At 44.1% G+C, this 22,514-nt stretch overlaps 1 protein-coding gene across 2 annotated transcripts in view; it reads right to left on the bottom strand.

The window, feature by feature from the left end:
• The window catches only part of CSGALNACT2 (chondroitin sulfate N-acetylgalactosaminyltransferase 2), a 107,822-nt gene that overhangs the window by 9,844 nt on the left and 75,464 nt on the right, over positions 1–22,514 (bottom strand). For both annotated transcript variants that reach the window (XM_073596844.1, XM_073596845.1), the window contains exons 5-7: positions 17,937–18,115; positions 13,708–13,802; positions 780–861 (exon numbers count right to left, since the gene is read on the bottom strand). In XM_073596844.1, coding sequence (XP_073452945.1) covers positions 780–861; positions 13,708–13,802; positions 17,937–18,115 — 356 coding nt within the window. The remainder of the gene's footprint in view (positions 1–779; positions 862–13,707; positions 13,803–17,936; positions 18,116–22,514) is intronic.

Raw genomic sequence — 22,514 nt, 5'->3', positions numbered from 1 at the left:
TGTGTGAAGGAGGGTGAGTCCTTTCCCTCCAATCAGCTGTCAGGGCTCTCCTCACTGAGCTCTGCAGAGTAACTTCAGCTCTCCGCCCCCTGTTTTCTAGCAGCTTAGACAAGCTTTATAGGTTCTGCACCTTGGAACAGATGTAGAGAAGACTGCAGATAAACAGGTACAACTTATGAAGGAGGATTTATTTAAAGTGGTTACCATAAACATGTAAATAACTGGCAGCCCCTCTATTATATGTAGTCATAACACACTGTATAAGTGTTATATTAAAACAATGCTTGTAAATACCTTTTTAGAGTGGGGGCCTTCGACAGAGACACAGACATGGAGCTGACAGGCAGGGAGGGAGGGGTGAGGGGGAGAGAGTGGAAATCTGTGGATGACAGAGAGATGTAACCTGACCACGGTGATCAGGGCTCAGCAGCTCTCATTATCGTGGTCAGTACAGAGAGGGGAACACAGGAAGTGGCAGGATCAGCCAGGTTTTTTTTACAGTTTAGAAAGGAGCAGGTTAGACAGCACAAGCACTGTGCTGTTTAATCTGTTATAAGGAACAGCCTCTTTTTTTTTTTAGGGAGACAAACACTATAATCTCTGTGTATCATGTGAGGCCAGTCACTCCATTGAGTATTATGTGAGGGTTTACATCCACTTGAAGCATGTCACAAAATACTATAGCCAGGGTACAACAGTAGTGGTAACTATTTGTTTTCATAACCAATTTGTACCAAAATCAAATCGCTTTGCTGAAAAAACAATGTTTGATGACTTACCGATTGATAAGAAATCTGATTTATACTGACATGTCATGCCAAATCCAAAATCTCGCCAGAAGCCGGAGTCTTTCTTATGAACCTAGGGCAATGAAAAGTAATGTTACTAGTGGTACATGTCTGTAACAAGCCTCGTCTGGTTTTGTAGTGTGTGTGTGGTTTACATTTCTGTATGGATTGTACTTCTTCCTTTATAGATGAACTCCAGGCAGATATAATAAATACACAAATGTTGTGTATTCATTTAACAGCCCTCTCAAAATAGTCTTAAAAAGAGAAGCATCATACTTAAAAGAGAAGTTCCTACTTCTCATTTGGGTCACAGGAGTGCACTTACTTGTGTTCTCAGGTGACCCAGAATCAGCCGACAGCGGGCTGAAGCCGGGGGTCAGCTGACCTTACAGAGCAGCTCCAGACTCTAATGGTGTCAGAATCCACCCAGATACATGACCCACAGCTAGCTCCGCCTCTCAGCATGCCACAGAGTCAGCCGCTCCTGCCCTCTCTCCTGATTCGGGGCTCCAGTGAGCACTGGAGGGGCAGAGTACAGAGTGGTGGTGACTGACAACCACCGCTTTTTGCTCAGACTGGATCCAAGAATGGAGCCATCAGTGGTCGTGTGATCGCTCAGTTCTCCAGATTAGAAGCAGCAGAGGACAGCTGCAGCATTAGACCAATACTGCAGCCATAGAGGTGAGCAAAGATACTTTTTTTGTTTTAGGGGTACGCCACATCTTTCCTTTAAATGTGATTATACACTAAAATTCGACTTAAGATCCTTTGTACTTCAGCCCTGCCCTGGAGAAAAGGGGCAGCTCCAGGGGCTATCAGTTGTACAGCAATGCTGACAAGCAACATGCTGAAAAGAGGAGAGAGCAGAGAGATAACCTCATCCATCTGTTGCTGCTCCTTCACTGTCAATAATAGGATGGAAGTAGGGAGGGGACAAAGCTGTGTTGCTTAACCGCTTCAGCCCCGGAAGATTTTACCCCCTTCCTGACCAGAGCACTTTTTGTGATTCGGCACTACGTCACTTTAACTGACAATTGCGTGGTCGTGCGATGTCGCTCCCAAACAAAATTGACGTCCTTTTTTTTTTCACAAATAGAGCTTTCTTTTGGTGGTATTTGATCACCTCTGCGGTTTTTATTTTTTGTGCTATAAACAAAAAAATAGCGACAATTTAGAAAAAAACTCATTATTTTTTACTTTTTGCTGTAATAAATATCCCCCAAAAATATATAAAAAAAAAACAACTTTTTTTTTTCCTCAGTTTAGGCCGATCCGTATTCTTCTACATATTTTTGGTAAAAAAAAAAAAAAAAATCGCAATAAGCGTTTATTGATTGGTTTGCGCAAAAGTTATACATATTATATATATTTACAAAATAGGGGATAGTTTTATGGCATTTTTATTAATAATTTTTTTTCTTACTAGTAATGGCGGCGATCAGCGTTTTTTATTGTGACTGCGACGTTATGGCGGACATGTCAGACATTTTTTACACATTTTTTGGGACCATTGTCATTTATACAGCAATCGGTGCTATAAAAACGCACTGATTCCTGTGTAAATGACACTGGCAGTGAAGGGGTTAACCACTAGGGGGCGGGGAGGGGTTAGGTCAGTACTAGGGAGTGTTTCTAACTGTAGGGGGGGATGGGCTGTGTGTGACACGTCACTGATCTCTGCTCCGATGACAAGGAGCAGAGATCAGTGACAGTGTCACTAGGCAGAATGGGGAGATGCTGTTACATCAGCATCTCCCCATTTGTCCTCTGCATGAGGCGATCGCGTGTATCCCCGCGGCGATCGAGTCCGTGGGACCCGCGACTCGACTCACGGAGGCCGGCGGCGCGAACGCGATGGCACGGCGGCAAATTCAAAGAGACGTACCTGTACGCCCATTTGTGCCATTCTGCTGACGTACATCGCCGTGCGCCGGTCGGGAAGTGTTTAAAGCGGTGGTAAAGCTGCCTGAGTGATTTATACATACAGGTAAGCCTATAATAAGGCACCATTTAGGAGATTTTTACATTAGTGATGTCACTGGCGCACGCACACTGAATGGAAGGCGCCAGCCATTCAGAGCTGCGTGCCACAGACCGTGACTCCCGTGCGCATACGTGGGGGTGAAACCACTGTGGCTTCGCCATTCAAACAGCTGGAGCACACAAACCCGGAAGATAGACCGAGTGAAGATGGAAACCCCGTTAGTGGTGACAGGGTTTTGTTTTAAGGGAAGTCATAATGTGCTAGTATGCATGCACCAATTTTTTTTATTGCCAATTTAACAGCTGCGAATAAATGTAGTTCACCAGGCTGACTCTGTTGTCTGGCAGAGTTGTGTTGATCTTAGGACTGGATGGATAAATACAAATCCAGGCAGATCATTCAGCTCCCTTACATGTCAGTTGATTGTGAATTGAGCCATGTGCCTGGAAATCAGCTTTTAAAAGAAACAGCAATTTTCATGTAATAGAGGAAGAGTGAGAACTTGCATCTACATTTTACAGAAGAAAAAACTCTGTGCAGTGTGCCATGAGTCATGTAAACAGGCAAGCTCAGCTAGATGACTAAACATTTATTACCTTCATAATGTGAAGTGCAAGTCTGCCAGCTTTCGTTCCACCTTCATTAAAGGTCACACAAAAGCTTTTCATACCGGTAACTTACATAACTTGGGGTGGTGGTTTTTGTTTTTTTGTTTTTTTCACTATAGAAAACAGGAATGAAAGTGGAGTTGTTGTTACATAATAACCAACCGGATTTTTATCTGCCCTTAGGCAACAATTCAATTTTTATTTTATAAAGAGGCCCCTGACAGCAAAATGACACACACAGTGCTTTGAAAAAGTATTTACACCCCTTGAAATTTTCCACATTTTGTCATGTTACAACCAAATACATAAATGTATTTTATTGGGATTTTATGTGATAGACCAACACAAAGTGGCGCATAATTGTGAAGTGGAAGGAAAATGATAAATGGTTTTCAAATTTTTTTACAAGTAAATATCTGAAAAGTGTGTTGTGCATTTCTATTCAGCCCCCTTTACTCTGATACTCCTAAAACTAAAATCTAGTGGAACCAATTGCCTTCATAAGTCACCTAATTAGTCCACCTGTGTGTAATTTAATCTCAGTAGACTATAGGGAAAGGCGCCCAAATTGAAAACATTTTTTTAATTAACGGATACAAGTAAAAATTTTTTCAATTTGGGCGCCTTTCCCTATAGTATACACAGGGTGGATAACACACCCATAATCTTTTCCGTGCCCCTGGGTGAACAGCAACACCCATCGACACGCCCCCTTTAAGAGCGCCTCTTTATTCCCTTTTACCTTGTTCGAATTGTTATTTGTATTTTCTAGTTTCTGTATCCTGTCATCACAACATACTTTAGGGGTCGCCATTGGCAGTCAGGTATAGCATGGATGTTCTAGGCACAGATTGGATGGGCTTTATGTCCAACCTCAAAACTGCATGTTTGAACGAACACAAAATCGATGATGACATTTCAACGTTTTTCGCGCGAATGTCTAAACTTCTTAAACGTAAGTCACACTTACATTGGCACATTGAATACTTCAAATTGTATGTTAGTGAAAAAGTCTGCCCTTTGGGTTTAAGGGGTCAGATTTTCCCTACCCTTAAAGATCCCTCAGTGGACTTTAAGAAAACCTGGGAAGATATCCTAACCAAAAATAGCCTTGAATTAATTGGATTACTCATTACCCAATATACCCTTGACATGACCCTCCTTGATAATGATATCGAGCGACTCAATACCGAATACTCTCATTTGACTGACAATACGGTTTTCAAAACCAAGTGGAAAGAACTTAGAGAACGTTTGGAAATTATGAATAAGGACATTATTATTAAGAAACAGATTAAATTTGGGAAGGATAAAGCTGCCTTTACTGAGGGCCTGGCCTACCATTGGCCTGGGAGAAGCCGGGGTAGACGAGGCCCTCCTCGTACTAACAATAGGAATTTCACTACTGATATTGAATCAGATTAATCGTTATCCTCCACTGTATCTTCCTTAAGTACCACTCAACCCAACACCTCATCTGCACTTAACTCCTCACGTAAGAGACTTCGTTTTGGGGGTAACACCCCACCAATGAACTCTAACAAAGACAAGAAAGGCCCTAAAGGCCCTAAAGGCCCTAGATCCACCCAGGCACCCCCTACACAAATTCCACACGATATTAATACCCCCTTAGAAGGAGCAACTGGTCACTCCACACTACACGGTACTATTCCCAAAATCTTAAATTCGGCTTTAATGACAAATAAATATATGAAAATCAATGAAGATGCTATTTTTTTAGATCTGAAAAAACAACAGAGCAATTTAGATGCTTACGTCCTAAAACCTCCACCGTCTCAACAGAACCCTCCCCTTCATACCACACCGACCGTAATGTCATAAATCTTACCCCCTACATACTTAACAGCGAGGAGATCTCGGTGTTACAGTTGGGCTTGGGTTTTTGCCCTCTTGATGCACTGAAGGTTACTGAAACAATTAAGGACTTGTACCTGTTTGCACGCAATTTAACCTTTAGGTTTATCTATGATAAGGATCGTATTAACCTAGGACTGGAGCGTGAGCTCGCGGAGCGTACCAAGGGCTTCTCTATGGAGGAGTTTAGGGCGCTCCGCGACCTGATGCTCCTGTTCGATGAAGGGGACACCGGAGACCCCGCATGTTCACAAGATTGCGGGGATCCTGACGATGTCCCTTTAGTTGAACCTGTAACAGGGACAGCTTCATCCGCTCTCCCTGTACCCAACATGTCTGGTTCTTCGGTTATCCGTAAACAAACATCCTTGCCCAAGTCCTTTCGCCTACGATCCCGTAGGTTTTCCGATCTCAATACCTGCCCTGAGATATGGGCCTTTCTTCATGCCACAATTAGTGACCTCAAGAAACAAAAATGGCCTGACTTCCCCCAAAACCTTGACTCTAGTCAAATCCGAGCTCTTCGGTCCCTGCAGCAACGCTCTGATGTCATGATTAAACAATCGGACAAGGGCGGTAACATTGTCCTTATGACTAATCACCAATACCAATCTATGTGCCTTGCTATACTTAACAACAAACATTGGTATAGACCCATTTCCGCCACACACGTATCTTCCTTTGCACAGGAACTCCGGGCTCTTTGCACTGAGGCCTATCTTATGGGCCTCATTGACAAAGACACCCTGGAGTTCCTGGTCCCCAAATTTCCCCGTACCCCCACTTTTTATTCCCTTCCCAAGACCCACAAAGATGTGCATAACCCTCCGGGAAGACCCATAGTGTCGGGGATAGGCTCCTTAACTGACAATGCGAGTAAATTCGTCGATGCCTTCCTAATGCCCCATGTCCGTAGTCTCCCGTCCTATATCAGAGACACTACCGACCTTTTGCAACACCTTGAGGGAATCCAGATCCCTCCGGACGCCCTGCTCGTGGCTGTTGATATTGAGGCTTTATACTCCAGTATCCCCCACGAGCAGGGCGTACGGACGGCTGGATCCTTCTTAGCTGAACAAGACACAACGACCTGGCCTTTGAACCAGTTTGTATTGACACTACTGTATTTCATATTGACCAAAAATTATTTTACTTTTAACGATCAATTGTTTTTACAAATACAGGGTGTTGCAATGGGGACGTCGTGCGCCCCAGCATATGCCAATTTATATCTAGGTGGCTGGGAGCGATATATCCATGCACATGATCAATATATGGCATTTTTAAACGATATCCTTTTTGGTATCGTTTTATTGATGATCTATTCATGGTATGGACGGGTCCCAGGGACAAACTTTTACAATTCCTACGTCAACTTGACAACAACGATTTAAATCTCAAATTTACCTTCAAAATCGAGACTGAGCAAATCCCCTTCCTAGATCTTCTTATCATCAAACAACCGGATGGAACCTTAGGCACTGACCTCTACAGAAAACCCACTGCTGGGAATACTTTGTTGTTCGTCACCAGTGCCCATCCGAATTCCCTGGTACGGATCATACCCTATGCCCAATACCTACGTTTATGTAGGAATTGTACACATGACAGCGACTTTAAACGTCAGGCCATAGCACTACGCGAACGCCTGCTACAATGAGGCTACTCCTCTACCAATTTGCGTAAAGCATATAATAAGTCCTTGTCACGCTCCCGGACTTCTCTACTTTTCAAAAGGCAGGAAACTTTCCCCCTCCACAGAAACCGTAAGATTTATCACGACCTATTCTGCACACCACAACTTACTTCGTAATATTCTAACCAAACATTGGCATCTTTTGGCTGAACATCACATATTGACCAAATATATTAGATCTACACCGGAAGTGGTTTTCCGTAGAGCACGGTCACTACGTGACTATCTAACTGCCAGCCATTACAATCCCACCAAACCCTTGAGGCGTGGCCCCAATGGCACATTTCAATGCGGGGAGTGTCCCCTGGTGCCCTTGGGTCCACGAAAGTAGAACTGTGGTTCTACCCAATGGGGAGATTTTGGTCCCACGGACCTTTGCCAATTGTGGTACAAAAGGGGTGATCTATCTTATGAACTGTGTATGTAAAAGCCTTTTATGTGGGCAAAACAATTCGGGAGTTTAGACAGAGAATCGGTGACCACCTCTATGACTCAGAAAACGGCAAATTAACTACTATCGGCCGACACATTGGCCTATACCATAGATTCGACAACTCTGTGGCCAAATTTGTGGTACTGGAGGTGGTTCAACCGAGTCCCAGGGGGGGCGATTGGGACCGCTCGATACTCCAAAGGGAATCCCTTTGGATCGAGCGACTCAATGCCACCATCCCCCCGGCCCTAAATGAATCAGTGTCCTATAGGGCCTTCTTATGAGGCCTTGTCCCAGATTTTTCCCTCCTTTCTTCTCCCCCCCCCCTTTCCCTCCTTTCCCCCTTCCCTTTTCCTACCCCCCCTTGTTCCTTGATGCCCCTGTTCCCCTCCTCCCCCCTTTCCCCCCCCCCTCCCCCTCCTCCCTTATATCTCCCTCCCTCTTCCCTCTCCCCCCCGCTCTCTTCCTCTCCCCCTTCCTTTTTCCCCTTTCCCCCCCTCCTTTCTTTCTCTCCCTCTTTTCCCATATCAATTGGTCCTGGTTTATCCTCCCCTCCCTCCCCCCCCCCCCCCCATATATATATATATATATATAATATATATATATATATATATATATATATATATATATATATATATATATATATATATATATATATATATATATATATATATATATATATATATATATATATATATATATATATATATATATATTTTTTTTTTTTTCCCCCTTCCCTCCCCCTGTTCCTTGTCACCATTGGGTTTTACCATTATATATGATGCCCCCCCTGCTCAAAGCTTACTCCTGAATGTTGTTGGTTGCTGACAGTTTGATGCCTATATACAGAATCAATGTATGCTTTTGCTGTCTAATTTATCATGTTGTATTATGTTGTGATCTGCATTGCTGTTCAAGGATAGTCCTCTCCCCCCCCCCCCCCCCCCCCGTTATCAGAATCTGTCGGTTGTTGTTTGGCCCCGTTTCTTTTCCCTGTGGCGGACACATGCTCACCCTGGCAGCCCTGGGGCTGCTTGTGTCTCCATGTCATGGGAATTTGATTCCCTTTGACAGGAGCGCGCGCTTGCGCAGTAGCACCTATTGTGCACCTGCGCAGTGCGGGTGAACAGACCCGGTGACGTCAGGGACCGCCCTCGTTGTGCCGTCCCTGACTTCCGGGTTGGGGTGCTCTTATAGCGGCCGGTCATGGCCGCTATGTGAGCCTACAGCCTCCTGACGCTGCGTTCTGTGGAGGATCACCTCCGGGTAAGACCTGTCTTCCTTCGTTCTCCTTGTCTCCAGTAGATTTCTTTTCTATGTTGTACTCCTTTTCCACACTAAGTTTACTCAATATGGTTTTCTCATGTAACGCCATCTGCAGTATGATTTTATCTCTGTTCATTGCCATATCCAGAGTGTTTCCCCCTCTGGTGAGGATTAGTACCCCCATCCTGGTATTGTTGTGTATTCACCGCCAATTTACATCACCTACAATATTGTAAACTTTATCCCCAGTTTGCTGCTTATATATTGTTTTTTACCTGTGGGCAAATCCCCTATTCATTTGTGGATGGTAATTTTAATATAAACTTCAATTGCAGTTGCTGCGGTGATTTCCCTTCCCCCGTACATACCAATGGTTCCAGCCCTGGGGGCTTTCTTTGCTAAAGTATCAGTGTTTGGTCTTTCCAACTTTGCCATATGATTCCTCTTTAACGTTGTCCTCCATCCCAGCTCATGCGTCTTTCAACCATTTAATGTTTTAGTGGCGAGTGCCAGCTCTTAATACCTGTGTGCAGCCTTTCCTAGCTTGGATCTGTTCCCTATACAGATGGAAGTATTGGGTGTTCTTTTCTTTCACTTATCTTTCACTGTCCCCCTCCTCTTTCAACCTCTCCCCTCCTCCCCCTCCCCCCTTCCTCTCCCATCACTTTTTTTTTTTTTTTTTCCCCCTGTCCCCCCCCCCCCCTACATTTCCCTCTTCTATCACTATCAATTACTCCCCTTTCTTTTGTCCTCTTTTACACACTGGCTTTTTAAATCTTAGAGCTACATCACTGGCACCCCTATATTCCACCCCTTTCTTTCGAATTTTTAATTCAGTGCTTTACATAATCCAATTTTCCAAAATTTATTCACCAGAGGCTGCTTGCTATCCCCTGTGTTCGCCGCAGGGTGAATTACATGGGGCCTTACATACCCACAGAGAATTCCTGAACGGGTGAGCTTATCCTTACTGTACACAATTTGTATGTAATTATTTAATGTATTATCCAATGACTCTGCTGCAATAACTACTTCTTTATACGGTTTTTCTTTGATCTGTTTGTATTTATTATAATTTATTCTATGTTGCACTATAGATATTGCTCTCCTGAGGAAGCGGTCAATACCGCGAAACCGGTCGAGAATTCAAGCTATCTATATATCCACTATCAGTTTTGGGTGTAACATCATATGGTTGTATATACTGCCTTTGCTTTGAACTACAACTGTATGTGATATCGTAATATATCTTTTAAGAATGTTCTCTATTAAAATTGAATTTTTATCAAATTACTATTCCCCCTTTTTACTTCTTTTTACTTGATATTTAGTTATATCGAGTACCGTAACAGTCCCCCCCCCCTGTTTTTTCCTTGCAGGGGGTTGAGATATCGGCCGACAGGAGCAGCCAACTGTGACCGTCCTCTACCCCCTGCCTCTTCTTGTAGTTAATCTCAGTAGAAATACAGCTGTTCTGTGAAGCCCTCAGAGGTTTGTTAGAGAAGCTTCGTGAACAAACAGCATCATGAAGGCCAAGAAACACACCAGACAGGTCAGGGATAAAGTTGGAGAAGTTTAACCACTTGCTTACCGGGCACTTAAACCCCCTCCTATCCAGACCAATTTTCAGCTTTCAGCGCTGACGCACTTTGAATGACAATTGCGCGGTCATACAACACTGTACCCAAATGACATTTTTATCATTTTTTCCCCACAAATAGAGCTTTCTTTTGGTGGGATTTGATCACCTCTGCGGTTTTTATTTTTTGTTAAAAAAATTTTAAAACCCGAATTTAAAAAAATTTTTTTTTTTTTTTTTTTTTTATATTTTGTTATAAATTTTTTTAAAAGGGTAATTTTTCTCCTTCATTGATGTACGCTGATGAGGCGGCACCAATGGGCACTGATAGGTGGCAGTGATGGGCACTGATGGGTGGCAGTGATGGGCACTGATTGGTGGCAATAATGGGCACCGATTGGTGGCAATAATGGGCACTGATCTTGTACACTGCTAGGTGGCACTGATTGGCACCACTGGTGGGCATTGTTAGGTGGCACTGGTGGGCACTGTAGGCACTGTGATGTGGCAATGTCAGGTGGCACTGGCAGGGGGTACTGGTGGCACAATTGAGGCACGTATGAGGCATTATTGCCTCCTCCTCTTCGGGACCGATGTCCCTTGCTGCTGAGCCGGTGATCGGCTTTTTTTTCTCCTCGCACTGTCAGCGCGAGGAGAAAAAAAAAAAATGATTACCGAGCTTTTGTTTTGATCATGTGATCAGCTGTCATTGGCTGACAGCTGATCACATGGTAAGGGGCCGGGACCGGCCCCTTACTTGGATCGGGGATCACCCGAGTCTCAGTGACTCGGTGATCACAGCGTGCTCCATGCGCGCGCAGGGCACGTACACAGGGGAGGCCGTCATATGACGGCCTCCCGGGAATGCAGGTCCGCGCTGTAGCCGTCATTCGGCTATAGCGCGGATATCAAGCGGTTAAAGCAGGGTTAGGTTATGAAAAATATCCCAAGCTTTGATCATCTTACAGAGCACTGTTCAATCCATCATCCGAGAGTCCCAGAGTGGATACCCAGTGGGGACCTTTAATACATCAAGGGACAGGAAGTCCCCACCTCCTTGTGTGTAAGCAGCTGCCTTTGGGATTGGGACGCGTAGAAGGAAACTGGCACCCATACGACCGGAGTGACAGGACCAACATCACACGCTCGTACCCCTGCAGGGGTGGAGTGCTCCGGTGAGTGCAACCACATTGGGGGGGACTACCAGTTATTACAGCACAGCACTTTACCACCAAAGAAGAACTTTCTGCACAATTGTTATGAACATTTTTGCACCAAACAACATATGGGATTTTTTTCTTTGATACTTAGTTGCGATTTGACACACTACTAATGATTTATTATTGCGAATGGTTATTGCACATTAATGCACTATTGTTTGATAATCACTGCTTCTGGCACTTCTCACTTTATATTTATTAATGTGAAGATTTATTTATGTTATATAATGGTGTCGTTTTAATATTTGCGATTTTTTTGCACATATAGTAGCATTTTTTCACGTAATAAGGTGTTTTCACTAAAATAAGGACAGAATTTTTTGTAGAAATCCCTGGATCATACCAAAATATTTTTTCTAATTTTAAATAGTAATTATTTTATGCACTTGAACATTTGTTTAATTTTCACCCACACTTCTAGTTCTAACACAGCGCCATTCCCTATACTTTGATTTTCCTAGCAAGACATGGCCAATCACCTAAACTGACAGGCCAGAGAAGGAGAGCATTAATCAGAGAAGCAGCCAAGAGGCCCGTGGTAACTCTGGAGGAGCTGCAGAGATCCACAGCTCAGGTGGGAGAATCTGTGCACCGGACAATTATTAGACGTGCACTCCACAAATCTGGCCTTTATGGAAGAGTGGCAAGAAGAAATCCATTGTTGAAAGAAAGCCATAAAGAAGTCCAGTTTGCGAAAAGCCATGCCGGGAACACGGCAAACGTGGAAGAAGGTGCTCTGGTCAGATGAGACCAAAATGGAACTTTTTGGTCTAAAAGCAAAACGCTATGTGGGGCAGAAAACTAACACTGCACATCACCCTGAACACACCATCCCCACCGTGAAACATGGTGGTGGCAGCATCATGTTGTGGGGATGCTTTTCTTCAGCAGGGACAGGGAAGCTGGTCAGAGTTGATGGGAAGATGGATGGGAAGATGGATGGAGCCAAATACAGGGCAATTTTAGAAGAAAACCTGTTAAGAGTCTGCAAAAGACTTGGGACTGGGGCGGAGGTTCACCTTCCAGCAGGACAACGACCCTAAACATACAGCCAGAGCTATAATGGAATGGTTTAGGTCAAAGCATATTCATGTGTTAGAATGGCCCAGTCAAAGTCCAGACCTAAATCCAATTGGGAATCTGTGGCAAGACTTGAAAATTGCTGTTCACAGACACTCACCATCCAATCTGACAGAGCTTGAGCTATTTTGCAATGAAGAATGGGCAAAAATTTCACTCTCTAGATGTGCAAAGCTGGTAGAGACTTACCCAAAAAGACTTGCAGCTGTAATTGCAGTGAAAGGTGGTTCTACAAAGTATTGACTCAGGGGGGCTGAATGCACGCCACACTTCACATATTTATTTGTAAAAAAATTTGAAGACCATTTATCATTTTCCTACCACTTTACACTTATGTGCCACTTTGTGTTGGTCTATCACATGAAATCCCAATAAAAAATACATTTACGTTTTTGGTTGTAACATGACAAAATGTGAAAAATTGCAAGGGGTATGAATATTTTTCAAGGCATTGTACGTGTTTTATTTCTTTTTATTAAAGGGGTTGTAAAGGTAAATTTTTTTTTTAAAAAAAAATAACAAACATGTTATACTTACCTTCACTGTGCAGCTCGTTCTGCACAGAGTGGCCCCGAACCTGCTCTTCTGGGTCCCTCGGCGGCTGTCTTAGCTCCTCCACGCAATAACTAACCACCTTAATGCGAGCTCCCTTGCATGGTGGTTAGTTATTGCGGGCGCGCTCCCGTGATACAGCCGGCGGCTATAGCCGCTCGCTGTATCACTCGGCCCCGCCCCCGGCGCACCGCGTCATTGGATGTGATTGACAGCAGCGCGAGCCAATGGCTGCGCTGCTTTCAATCCATCCACTATAGCCAATCAGCGACCAGGCTGAGCGGCGGAATGGAGGTCGGGAGCGAGCGGCCGAGTTTTGAGGTGTCAGGTAAGTAAAACGGGGGGGCTGGGGGCGGCGGTATTATAAAAAGTTTTTCACCTTAATGCATAGAATGCATTAAGGTGAAAAAATTTATACCTTTACAACCCCTTTAAGGCAAATAGGGAATACTAGATTTACCACTGGCAGCCTGCAGGTGGTATGTTAGGGCCTGCTGACGGGTTAATTTACTGCTATGCTGTGAAAAGCTTATGTCATTTTATCACAGTCATAGTTGTGTGAAGCCACAGAGCTATCCAATAGTTTATATATGTTTAAGGTGAAACAGAAGTGCTATACTCACCAGCTGTTGCTCCACAGAGGGTAGTACATCTAGATTGGCATACACAATTGCAGGATTGTAAAGACTAAATACAACTGGATAGAAGACTTTCTTACCTAGAAAATAAAGACATGCTTCAGACCTTGGTATTCTTCTATTGAGTTCGTAAAAACAATTATTGCTGTACTTGAATGGAGTTGTAGGGCAATTTAACGCTGAGGGTGGGGCTCCATTTTATATATTTACTTGAATCAATTCATATGGCCATATCCTTACACTGTTGATGAGTGGGAAAGGTGACCCTTTGGTTAGGTGGGGCCAGTGGGAGGAGTGGCCTTTTGGTTAGGTGGGGCCAGTGGCCTTTTGGTTAGGTGGGGCCAGTGGCCTCTTGGTTAGGTGGGGCCAGTGGGAGGAGTGGCCTTTTGGTTAGGTGGGGCCAGTGGGAGGAGTGGCCATTTGGTTAGGTGGGGCCAGTGGGAGGAGTGGCCATTTGGTTAGGTGGGGCCAGTGGGAGGAGTGGCTTTTTGGTTAGGTGGGGCCAGTGGGAGGAGTGGCTTTTTGGTTAGGTGGGGCCAGTGGGAGGAGTGGCTTTTTGGTTAGGTGGGGCCAGTGGGAGGAGTGGTCTTTTTGGTTAGGTGGGGCCAGTGGGAGGAGTGGTCTTTTCGGTTAGGTGGGGCCAGTGGGAGGAGTGGTCTTTTCGGTTAGGTGGGGCCAGTGGGAGGAGTGGTCTTTTCGGTTAGGTGGGGCCAGTGGGAGGAGTGGTCTTTTCGGTTAGGTGGGGCCAGTGGGAGGAGTGGTCTTTTTGGTTAGGTGGCCAGTGGGAGGAGTGGTCTTTTTGGTTAGGTGGCCAGTGGGAGGAGTGGCCTTTTGGTTAGGTGGCCAGTGGGAGGAGTGGCCTTTTGGTTAGTAGGCCAGCGGGAGGAGTGGCCTTTTGGTTAGGTGGCCAGTGGGAGGATTGACCCTTGGTTAGGTGGCCAGTGGGACAAGTGGCCTTTTGGTTAGTTAGCTGCCCTCTGGTTAGGTGGCCAATGGGAGGAGTGGCCCTTTGGTTGGGTGGCAGCCCTTTGGTTAGGTGGCCAGTGGGAGGAGTGGCCTTTTGGTTAGGTGGTGGCCCTTTGCTTAGGTGGCCAGTGGGAGGGGTGGCCCTTTCATTGGGTGGCCAGTGGGAGGGTGACCCTTTATTTTCACTATCATTGGGAGAGGTGGTTAGCAGAAAAGTGGCACTTAGATTGGTAGTCAATGTAGTGCCCACTTACATTGATGGTCATTGGTTGCCTCCAGCTCTGCTGAGTAATTTTGGTACTAGAACCATTCATGCACCATCAGGTGGGAGATCAATCTGCTCATTGCTCAAAGAACTCCTAGCGATTTCTGGGGAACACTAGAATTCATCAGAAATCTGGTTCAAGAAGCACTGCGCTGGAGACTGGTCACAAAGGGGTTAATGTGCGTACTCTGGTCAAATTGGAAAAATTTTGTGAGCCACAATGATCTTATGCCTTGCTTGTGCTATCTCCAGCTGCATGCGCTAATCACGCTTCATATAACGTGCATAGGATAAATTTACAAGTTATGCGCTGCACTTGGGTGACCCCAAAAACAAAATTAATAATAACCAACTCTGTGCTTACTAGTGCGATAATATTAAATACAAATAATATGAATGTTGAATAAATAAACAAGGTGTGAAAAAACAAGTGCTTGTTACACCATAAATTAGTACTTATTTGTGCTTTTTACACCATACATAGTGTCTTAATCAACATAAAAAGTGTGCTTAGTGCTCAATACACAGTAACCTGCTTTTCTTAAATGAAAAAAAAAAAAAAAAGTTCTCTTTGGCACTCTCAATAGTGTGTGCAAATAATGTCCAGCAGTGATAATAAAACAATGCGTGCAGGTGGTGTTCAGCTGTGACAACAATCCAACATCATGCCGAAGATATCCTGAGTGCTGCAAAACATGCTCCTGTGCTCCTTCATGACCCCCTTAAGCTAATGTGCTCACCTCAGAGCGTGTGACTCAGCTTCTACCCCGAGTCCAAAATTGCTTTGGAGCCACCCCTGGGCTCAGTCTCAGTGTCTGCTGCACTCCTCCAGCTGGAAACAATGTGGCTCCATACATAGAATGAAAAGGAAACTATATAGTGTAATATAGTCAAAATACTTTTATTAAAAGAAAAGGCTCCCCACACGGGGGTACTCACATGGCACTGGTGCGTCAGTGCACCATACTATAACGGCTTTCTATGCAAAATCAGTGGAAGTTTGGTGCGGTATGCTGTGCTGAGACAGCGCTGGTGTAAAGTCTGTGTCAGTCTCTCCGTCCTGGCCCCTCCCCTACGCGTCTTCGACACAGGGATCACGTGTCATCATCAGGGGTGGCTCCAAAGCGTATTTGGACTCAGGGTAGAAGCTGAGTCACACGCTCTGAGGTGAGCACATTAGCTTAAGGGGGTCACGAAGGAGCACAGGAGCATGTTTTACAGTACTCAGGATATCTTCGGCATGATGTTGGATTGTTGTCACAGCTGAACACCACCTGCACGCATTGTTTTATTATCACTGCTGGACATTATTTGCACACACTATTGAGAGTGCCAAAGAGAACTTTTTTTTTTTTTTTTCATTTAAGAAAAGCAGGTTACTGTGTATTGAGCACTAAGCACACTTTTTATGTTGATTAAGACACTATGTATGGTGTAACAAGCACAAATAAGCACTAATTTATGGTGTAACAAGCACTTGTTTTTTCACACCTTGTTTATTTATTCAACATTCACATTATTTGTATTTAATATTATCGCACTAGTAAGCACAGAGTTGGTTATTATTAATTTTGTTTTTGGGGTCACCCAAGCGCAGCGCATAACTTGTAAATTTGTGCATACTCTGGTGACTGGTTACTAAGCAGTTTACACGTACTCTGGAGACTGGTCACTAAGGGGTAAATGAACATTTACTACTGGTGTGAAAAGGGGCTGGTAAATTTGGTGTACCACCATCTAACTGATGGCATCAAAACCGGGAATTAGGGTGTGTGTCACGGGAGGCAATAAACTGCAGAGAGACCAGTGTATGATCTCACTGGTGGAGCATGTTCTGGTCAACTAATTTACTACTGGTGGAAGAATTTTACAGCAGTGAAACAGCAAGTTTCTTATTTAAACATCAACTAAAGTATAAGATAAAGAAAGAAGAACTTCTATGATATATATATGATATATATATAAGGCACACTCTCCTGCACCTCATCCATTCACCTACCTTATATAACAACACATCCTGACAGCCCTATGTCTATTAGAAGTAGTCTTAGTCTGGACTGTTCTGTTACATATGGCACCTCTACAGAAATGCAATGGTATGTCCATCTATGTGCCTAAATAGCTGCTGGTTATGTCTATATCAGTTCATGGAGGTTGGGCAGCAGAGGGTGCACCACTCGGACTCTGCCAACTAGCGGTAGATGTTTGCAGTGCCGTACTCGAAATATGTTGCTGCCTCCATTAAAAGTATAACTAAAATAAAAAAAATTTTTGAACTCCTGGCAGTTTTTATTGCAGTCTGTGCCCTGTTAGGGAGATTCACCCTCTCTGGCCCATTTACTATTATCATTGAAAATTAAAGAAAAAACAAAATCCCACATTTTGGACTGTCCCCAAAACATTAAAAAGGAGGGGAAATATTTCAATGGGGACGCTAATTCTGGTGACCTGGGGGTCCCTAAGGAATTTGTTTGGCACAGGAAGTGAAGAGAAATCTTTGTCATGGGATACAGATGGCAAAAATAAACATTCAGGGGGTTATAACCCTCTCCTGCTCTAACAAAAATGAATAGAAAAGGTTTTTCCTATAGTTCTACATAAGTTGTCCTAGTTCTCTACTGTCACAAATTAGACACCCAGTACTCTGCTCTTGCAGTAGACGTCAATCAGATTTGAATATTATTACCACAATGGAGAAGAAAAATGTAAATATAATGGAGAAAAATAACGAGCATGCTCTATTTGAAAAAAAAAAAAAGAAATCCTGTGCAATGTTATCTACCTGGTCATTCATTTCTTTTTCTACATTTTATTACCAGCCAGGTAGTCCATACATTAGGAAATGTGGCTCCAGTATCCACTGTTTTGGAGTCTTTATTTATGGAAGGCAACAAAAGTAAACCCTGTCCAACTCATAGGTGTGATATAGTCGTATATTGTCTACCTTACTTTGTTAGAGGTCACCTAAACAGCATAGACTTACCAGGTTCTGAGCTTAGTCTGCATGTGTCTAGAAAGCCTGGTGTGAAATAGATGTCAACGTCACAGAAGAAAAGCAGAACATCCTCCTTGGCCCAGGCCCTTGCGCCAACCTCTAGGCCGCGCCCCCGGCTGAACTCCTCCTTCAGTGGAATTAACGTGTAATTATGGAAATTCTGATCACTGTAAAAACAGAACAGGATCTCAAATACAGCGAAAACAACCAATCCTCATTCAAGCAACACTGGCATCTGTATTCAATACAGATTAAAACCAACAACATACGAATTCCAATTTATCCCATTTCTGATCAATGATATCATTAAATCAAATCTGTTACAGCCGAAAAATGATGGAAGCTAGCAATACTGTTGAAGTGCACCTGCTTTTATATTGAAATAGTTTTTTGCACCCACATGGAGCCCCTGCATTAGAGGACAAGGCTGTACATTGAAATTAATGGGCAAAGCAGCTGCAGAAACGCCGCTGCAGCAGTGCTTTTAACCCTTTTTTGGCTGCTAGAGGAGGTTAAAAGCGATCACCTTCAGTACAGCCAGCCTATCAGATATTTGCATATGGTTACTGCCAGTGGCTATAGTGTTCCTGTTAGGGAGATGCGGACTAGAATACTACAATCACTGACCAGCAAATGATATCACCTGTGATGCATTTCAGTTATCTTGCAAACCTGGCCTGTTAGTGGGCCCTGAGGACAGGGCTGATGACCACTGATCTAAGGGTAGGCTGGTTGTACTGAAGTAAATCAATCACCTTCAGTACAGCCAGCCTATCAGATATTTTGCATATGATTACTGCCAGCAGATATAGCGTTCTGCTGGAAAGGAAGGCTCCCAGCTGGCAGAACACAATAGCGAAGCGGGGGAGAGTCCCCCATCAACACTGAGGGCACTTTCACACTGAGGCGCCGGTGGTAAAGTGCAGCTATTTTTAGCAGCGTTTTGCCAGCGCTTTTAACCCTTTTTCGGCTGCTAACAGAGGTTAAAAGTGTCCCGTTAGCGGCTGAAAAGTGCCGCTAAAACGACGGTAAATCGCTGCTAAAAATAGCTGGGCTTTACCGCCGACGCCCCAGCGCCTCAGTGTGAAAGTGCCCTCAGTGTTTATGGGGGAATCTCTCCTGCAAGCTTCCAATCCCAGAAGACACCTTGTATGGGGAAACCCGTCAGGCACGTTTGAGGACATTGCAACCATGCTGAAGTGCTTTACTGTTTGACATTTCTTCCTGTGTCCCGTTCTGTACAATGGAACCGTTCTAATCGGGGCGACGCAACATTATTGATACAGTACAGCACTATGGGATTTCTTCCTTTGCTTTTGATACATATTTATGCAGGAGTTTGATGGTGGAAGACCAAGTGTTATACTTTCACGGTGGGGACACTGTTGTTGGAAGTGGGTGACTGGGGTTGCAGAGCTCCAGTGAGATCCAATGGTGAGAGCGTCGGCTCTCCAGAGAGGAATGTACCAAGTGCTCGTTATTGTGAGATCATATTGATCTGGTAAGCGGCCCGCTGATCTAAGAAGCACTTTTTGGCACCAAGCACCTTTGTACGATACTGAGCACTTTTTTCAAGCACCTAGATGGACTTCACTATTGAATGATGAGCTTTTACTTTAAATTTTTTTTATTCACTTTGAAGATATGAATTGATAATTTATATAAATGTATACATTTTTTATTTTTTTCAAACCTTGCACTTTTATTGCGGTTTTGTACATTATATGAAATATAGTTCACTACTGTTTATTTATATAACATTTATATATGAATTGTTCACTTTCTGATGTGGGAGATATTTAACCAGATGGCGTACTTTTCCTTTAAGTTATAAATACACTCTATTATCTATTACTACATATTGTAGATAAAGGAAACCTATACTAAGAAAATATGGAAGATACAACTGCTGACCTTTCCTTCTAAAACTGCAAGTTGCCTGGCTGTCATGCCAAGTCCATGGTTTCCATACTTTCCGAGTCACTGACTAGGAATATATTTACAGATCAGAAGTTCTGCTTTCATGGGTTTGTATGTTTGTATTGGGGACATCCCAAAGTATTTAAGTCACTGGGTCAAAATGACAGCATTTTCATTTTTCATTATTAGTAGTCGAAGTGCCTATATTTCAGTCAGTACAGATTTCCTTCAATTGTCATATCAGTACGAAGCAGAAAAGAAGGCAGATGGGGAATGTGGACGTTAAAAGGGTGTGGGAAAAAAAAAAAAAAAAAAATCTTGTTGCTGACTCAATTGGACACTGAAGGAATAGTTGTGCATACCAACATGTCATAAAACAATGCAATCTTCCACACCTAGATACCTGGGTCTAGTAATGCAAGGAAAAGGCAGCTTTTGATGAACATAAGTATGTTGTTTTATTAAAAAAAAAAAAAAAGAATCTGCATGTAAAGCTCGTATGTACTAGCAAGAATCATGTACCTGTAAAATGCAATAGCTCCAATCTGGCTAGGACATGGACCTTACTGACCGTTTAATGGTTACTGCTGTTCACTGACAGACACCTTGCTCAGGAAAAACCTCAACACCTTTAACTGCTTTGATAAAAAGCACATTGTACAATGGGTGGAACAGCCATGCTGTGATGAGGTTTGTGCTGTGCTATAATGGCACAGAAGAGTTTCTGCAGAGGTACAACACCAGAAATGGGCTCATTCATACAAGCCACCCTTATGCAGTATATAAAAAGGAGCTCTCAGTGAAGCTTAAAGTGGAACTTCAGTAGTTTTTTCACCTTTCCATCTATTAAATCCTCTGCCCTTGTTGTTTTAACTTTGGATAATAAAAAAATTTTTTCTGCCAGTAAATGCCTTATACAGCCCACTTTCTGTTTTATGTCTGGTAAAAAGCCTAGGCTTATGACATCATGTACAACTCTCTCTCTGCCAGGAAGGGAGGGGGGATGAGTCATAAGATTGCCAGGAAGGGAGGGGGGATGAGTCATAAGAGGGCCAATGAGAGCTGCAGGTGTGCCTCTGTGTGTCTGCGTAAATGCAGGAAGTTAACAGGCAGCAGCTTCAGCTGCCCACCCACAGTTAAAATGGCTGCAGCAAGACTCAGTGGAGGGAGATTTCTGCAGCCTATTTGGCAAGTACAGAATCACAGTATATATAAAATAATATCCAAAGTCGTTGGAGGGAAGCTTCAGAATGGCAAAGAGGTTTTTATTACAAATTATGTGAGCAGACTGCAGCTCCTCTTTAAAGTAGTTCTAAACATTGAAGGTTTTTTTTACCTTCATGCATTTACCTTCAGCTCCCCCCTCATACCTACCTGAGCCCAATACCAATTCGGAGATATGCATGAGAGCAGCAGTTCTCCCGGGTCTCTCTGCAGCAGCCAGTAAGGAGAGAGCAGGGGGCGGGGCTGAGCCACACGCTCTGTGTCTTATTGAGGAGCGAGCGTGCACGAGTGCCCCATAGCAAGCAGCTTGCTGGTGGGGGCACTCAGCAAGGGGGAGGGACCCAAGAAGAGAAAGATTGGGACTGCTCTGTGAAAAACCACTGCACAGAGCAGGTAAGTACAACATATTTGTTAAAAATCTTCCCATCAATCAGCAGCTGCATCCAATCACCTTTAGCTGCTGATCAGTGTATTATAACAATGGCGGTTGCTGTTGTCAAAATACAAGCTACAGGCAGGGAATTCCACCATGCACCTCATTATTCTGTTCAGCCCTCTGGCCGAACGAAAGAAGAAACTGACAGCATATGGCCAGCTTTAATCTGCAGATATTGCTTAGGGATGGGCTGAACACCTCGAACAGGCAACCCCAACCCCAAAGCACCTTGTCCCCATGTTGATGGGGACAAGGGACTTTTCCCGACAACTCTGGCCGGTGGTTTCGGGGGCCTGCGGTCAGGGAGCTTATCGGAATCTGGAAGCCCCCTTTAACAAGGCAAGGGCTGGGCCACCCAGTGACGTAAGCGGGTGACCCCCGCCCCCTTCTGATGTCATGTGACGTCACATGATGTCAGAAGGGGGCGGGGGTCACCCAGTTACGTCACCGTGGGCCCCCGCCCTTGTATATATAAGAGCTGTCAGAGCGAAGAGACAGCAGTCGGTGGGAGGCCTCCCATGGAGGCGGAGTGTTTTTTCTATTTTTGGGTCAGTCAGGCATCGTGATTGACGGTGGATTTACATAGCAGGACCCTTTTTTTTCTATAATAAATGACTTTTCAAAATGGTCTCTTGTGGTTTTTAATTTGTTGACACTTTTTAAGTGAATAGGTAAGGGCAACAATGTGCCCGATACCCATTCACATAGGGTAGCCGGGATCTGGGGGCCCCCTTGTTGCCACTTCCGCCCGGCCTATAGCAGAATGACAGCCAGGAAGTGGTTCAGTTATCCTGATTGGGCGTCATATGACGTCCAGCAGGATAACAAGTCAGCGTGCGCCCGCGGGGGCATGCAGCACAGCGATCGGTGTTGTGGTGTGTCAGTCTGACACACCGCAACTCCGATCTAGGTAAAGAGCCTCTGACAGAGGCTTTTTACCATGTGATCAGCTGTGTCCAAATCACAGCTGATCACAGTGTAAACAG

Source organism: Aquarana catesbeiana, linkage group LG08, assembly GCF_042186555.1.
Source record: "Aquarana catesbeiana isolate 2022-GZ linkage group LG08, ASM4218655v1, whole genome shotgun sequence".
Lineage (NCBI taxonomy): Eukaryota > Metazoa > Chordata > Amphibia > Anura > Ranidae > Aquarana > Aquarana catesbeiana.
Note: the sequence above shows the minus strand (reverse complement) of the source record. Positions and strands in the feature narration are given on the sequence as shown.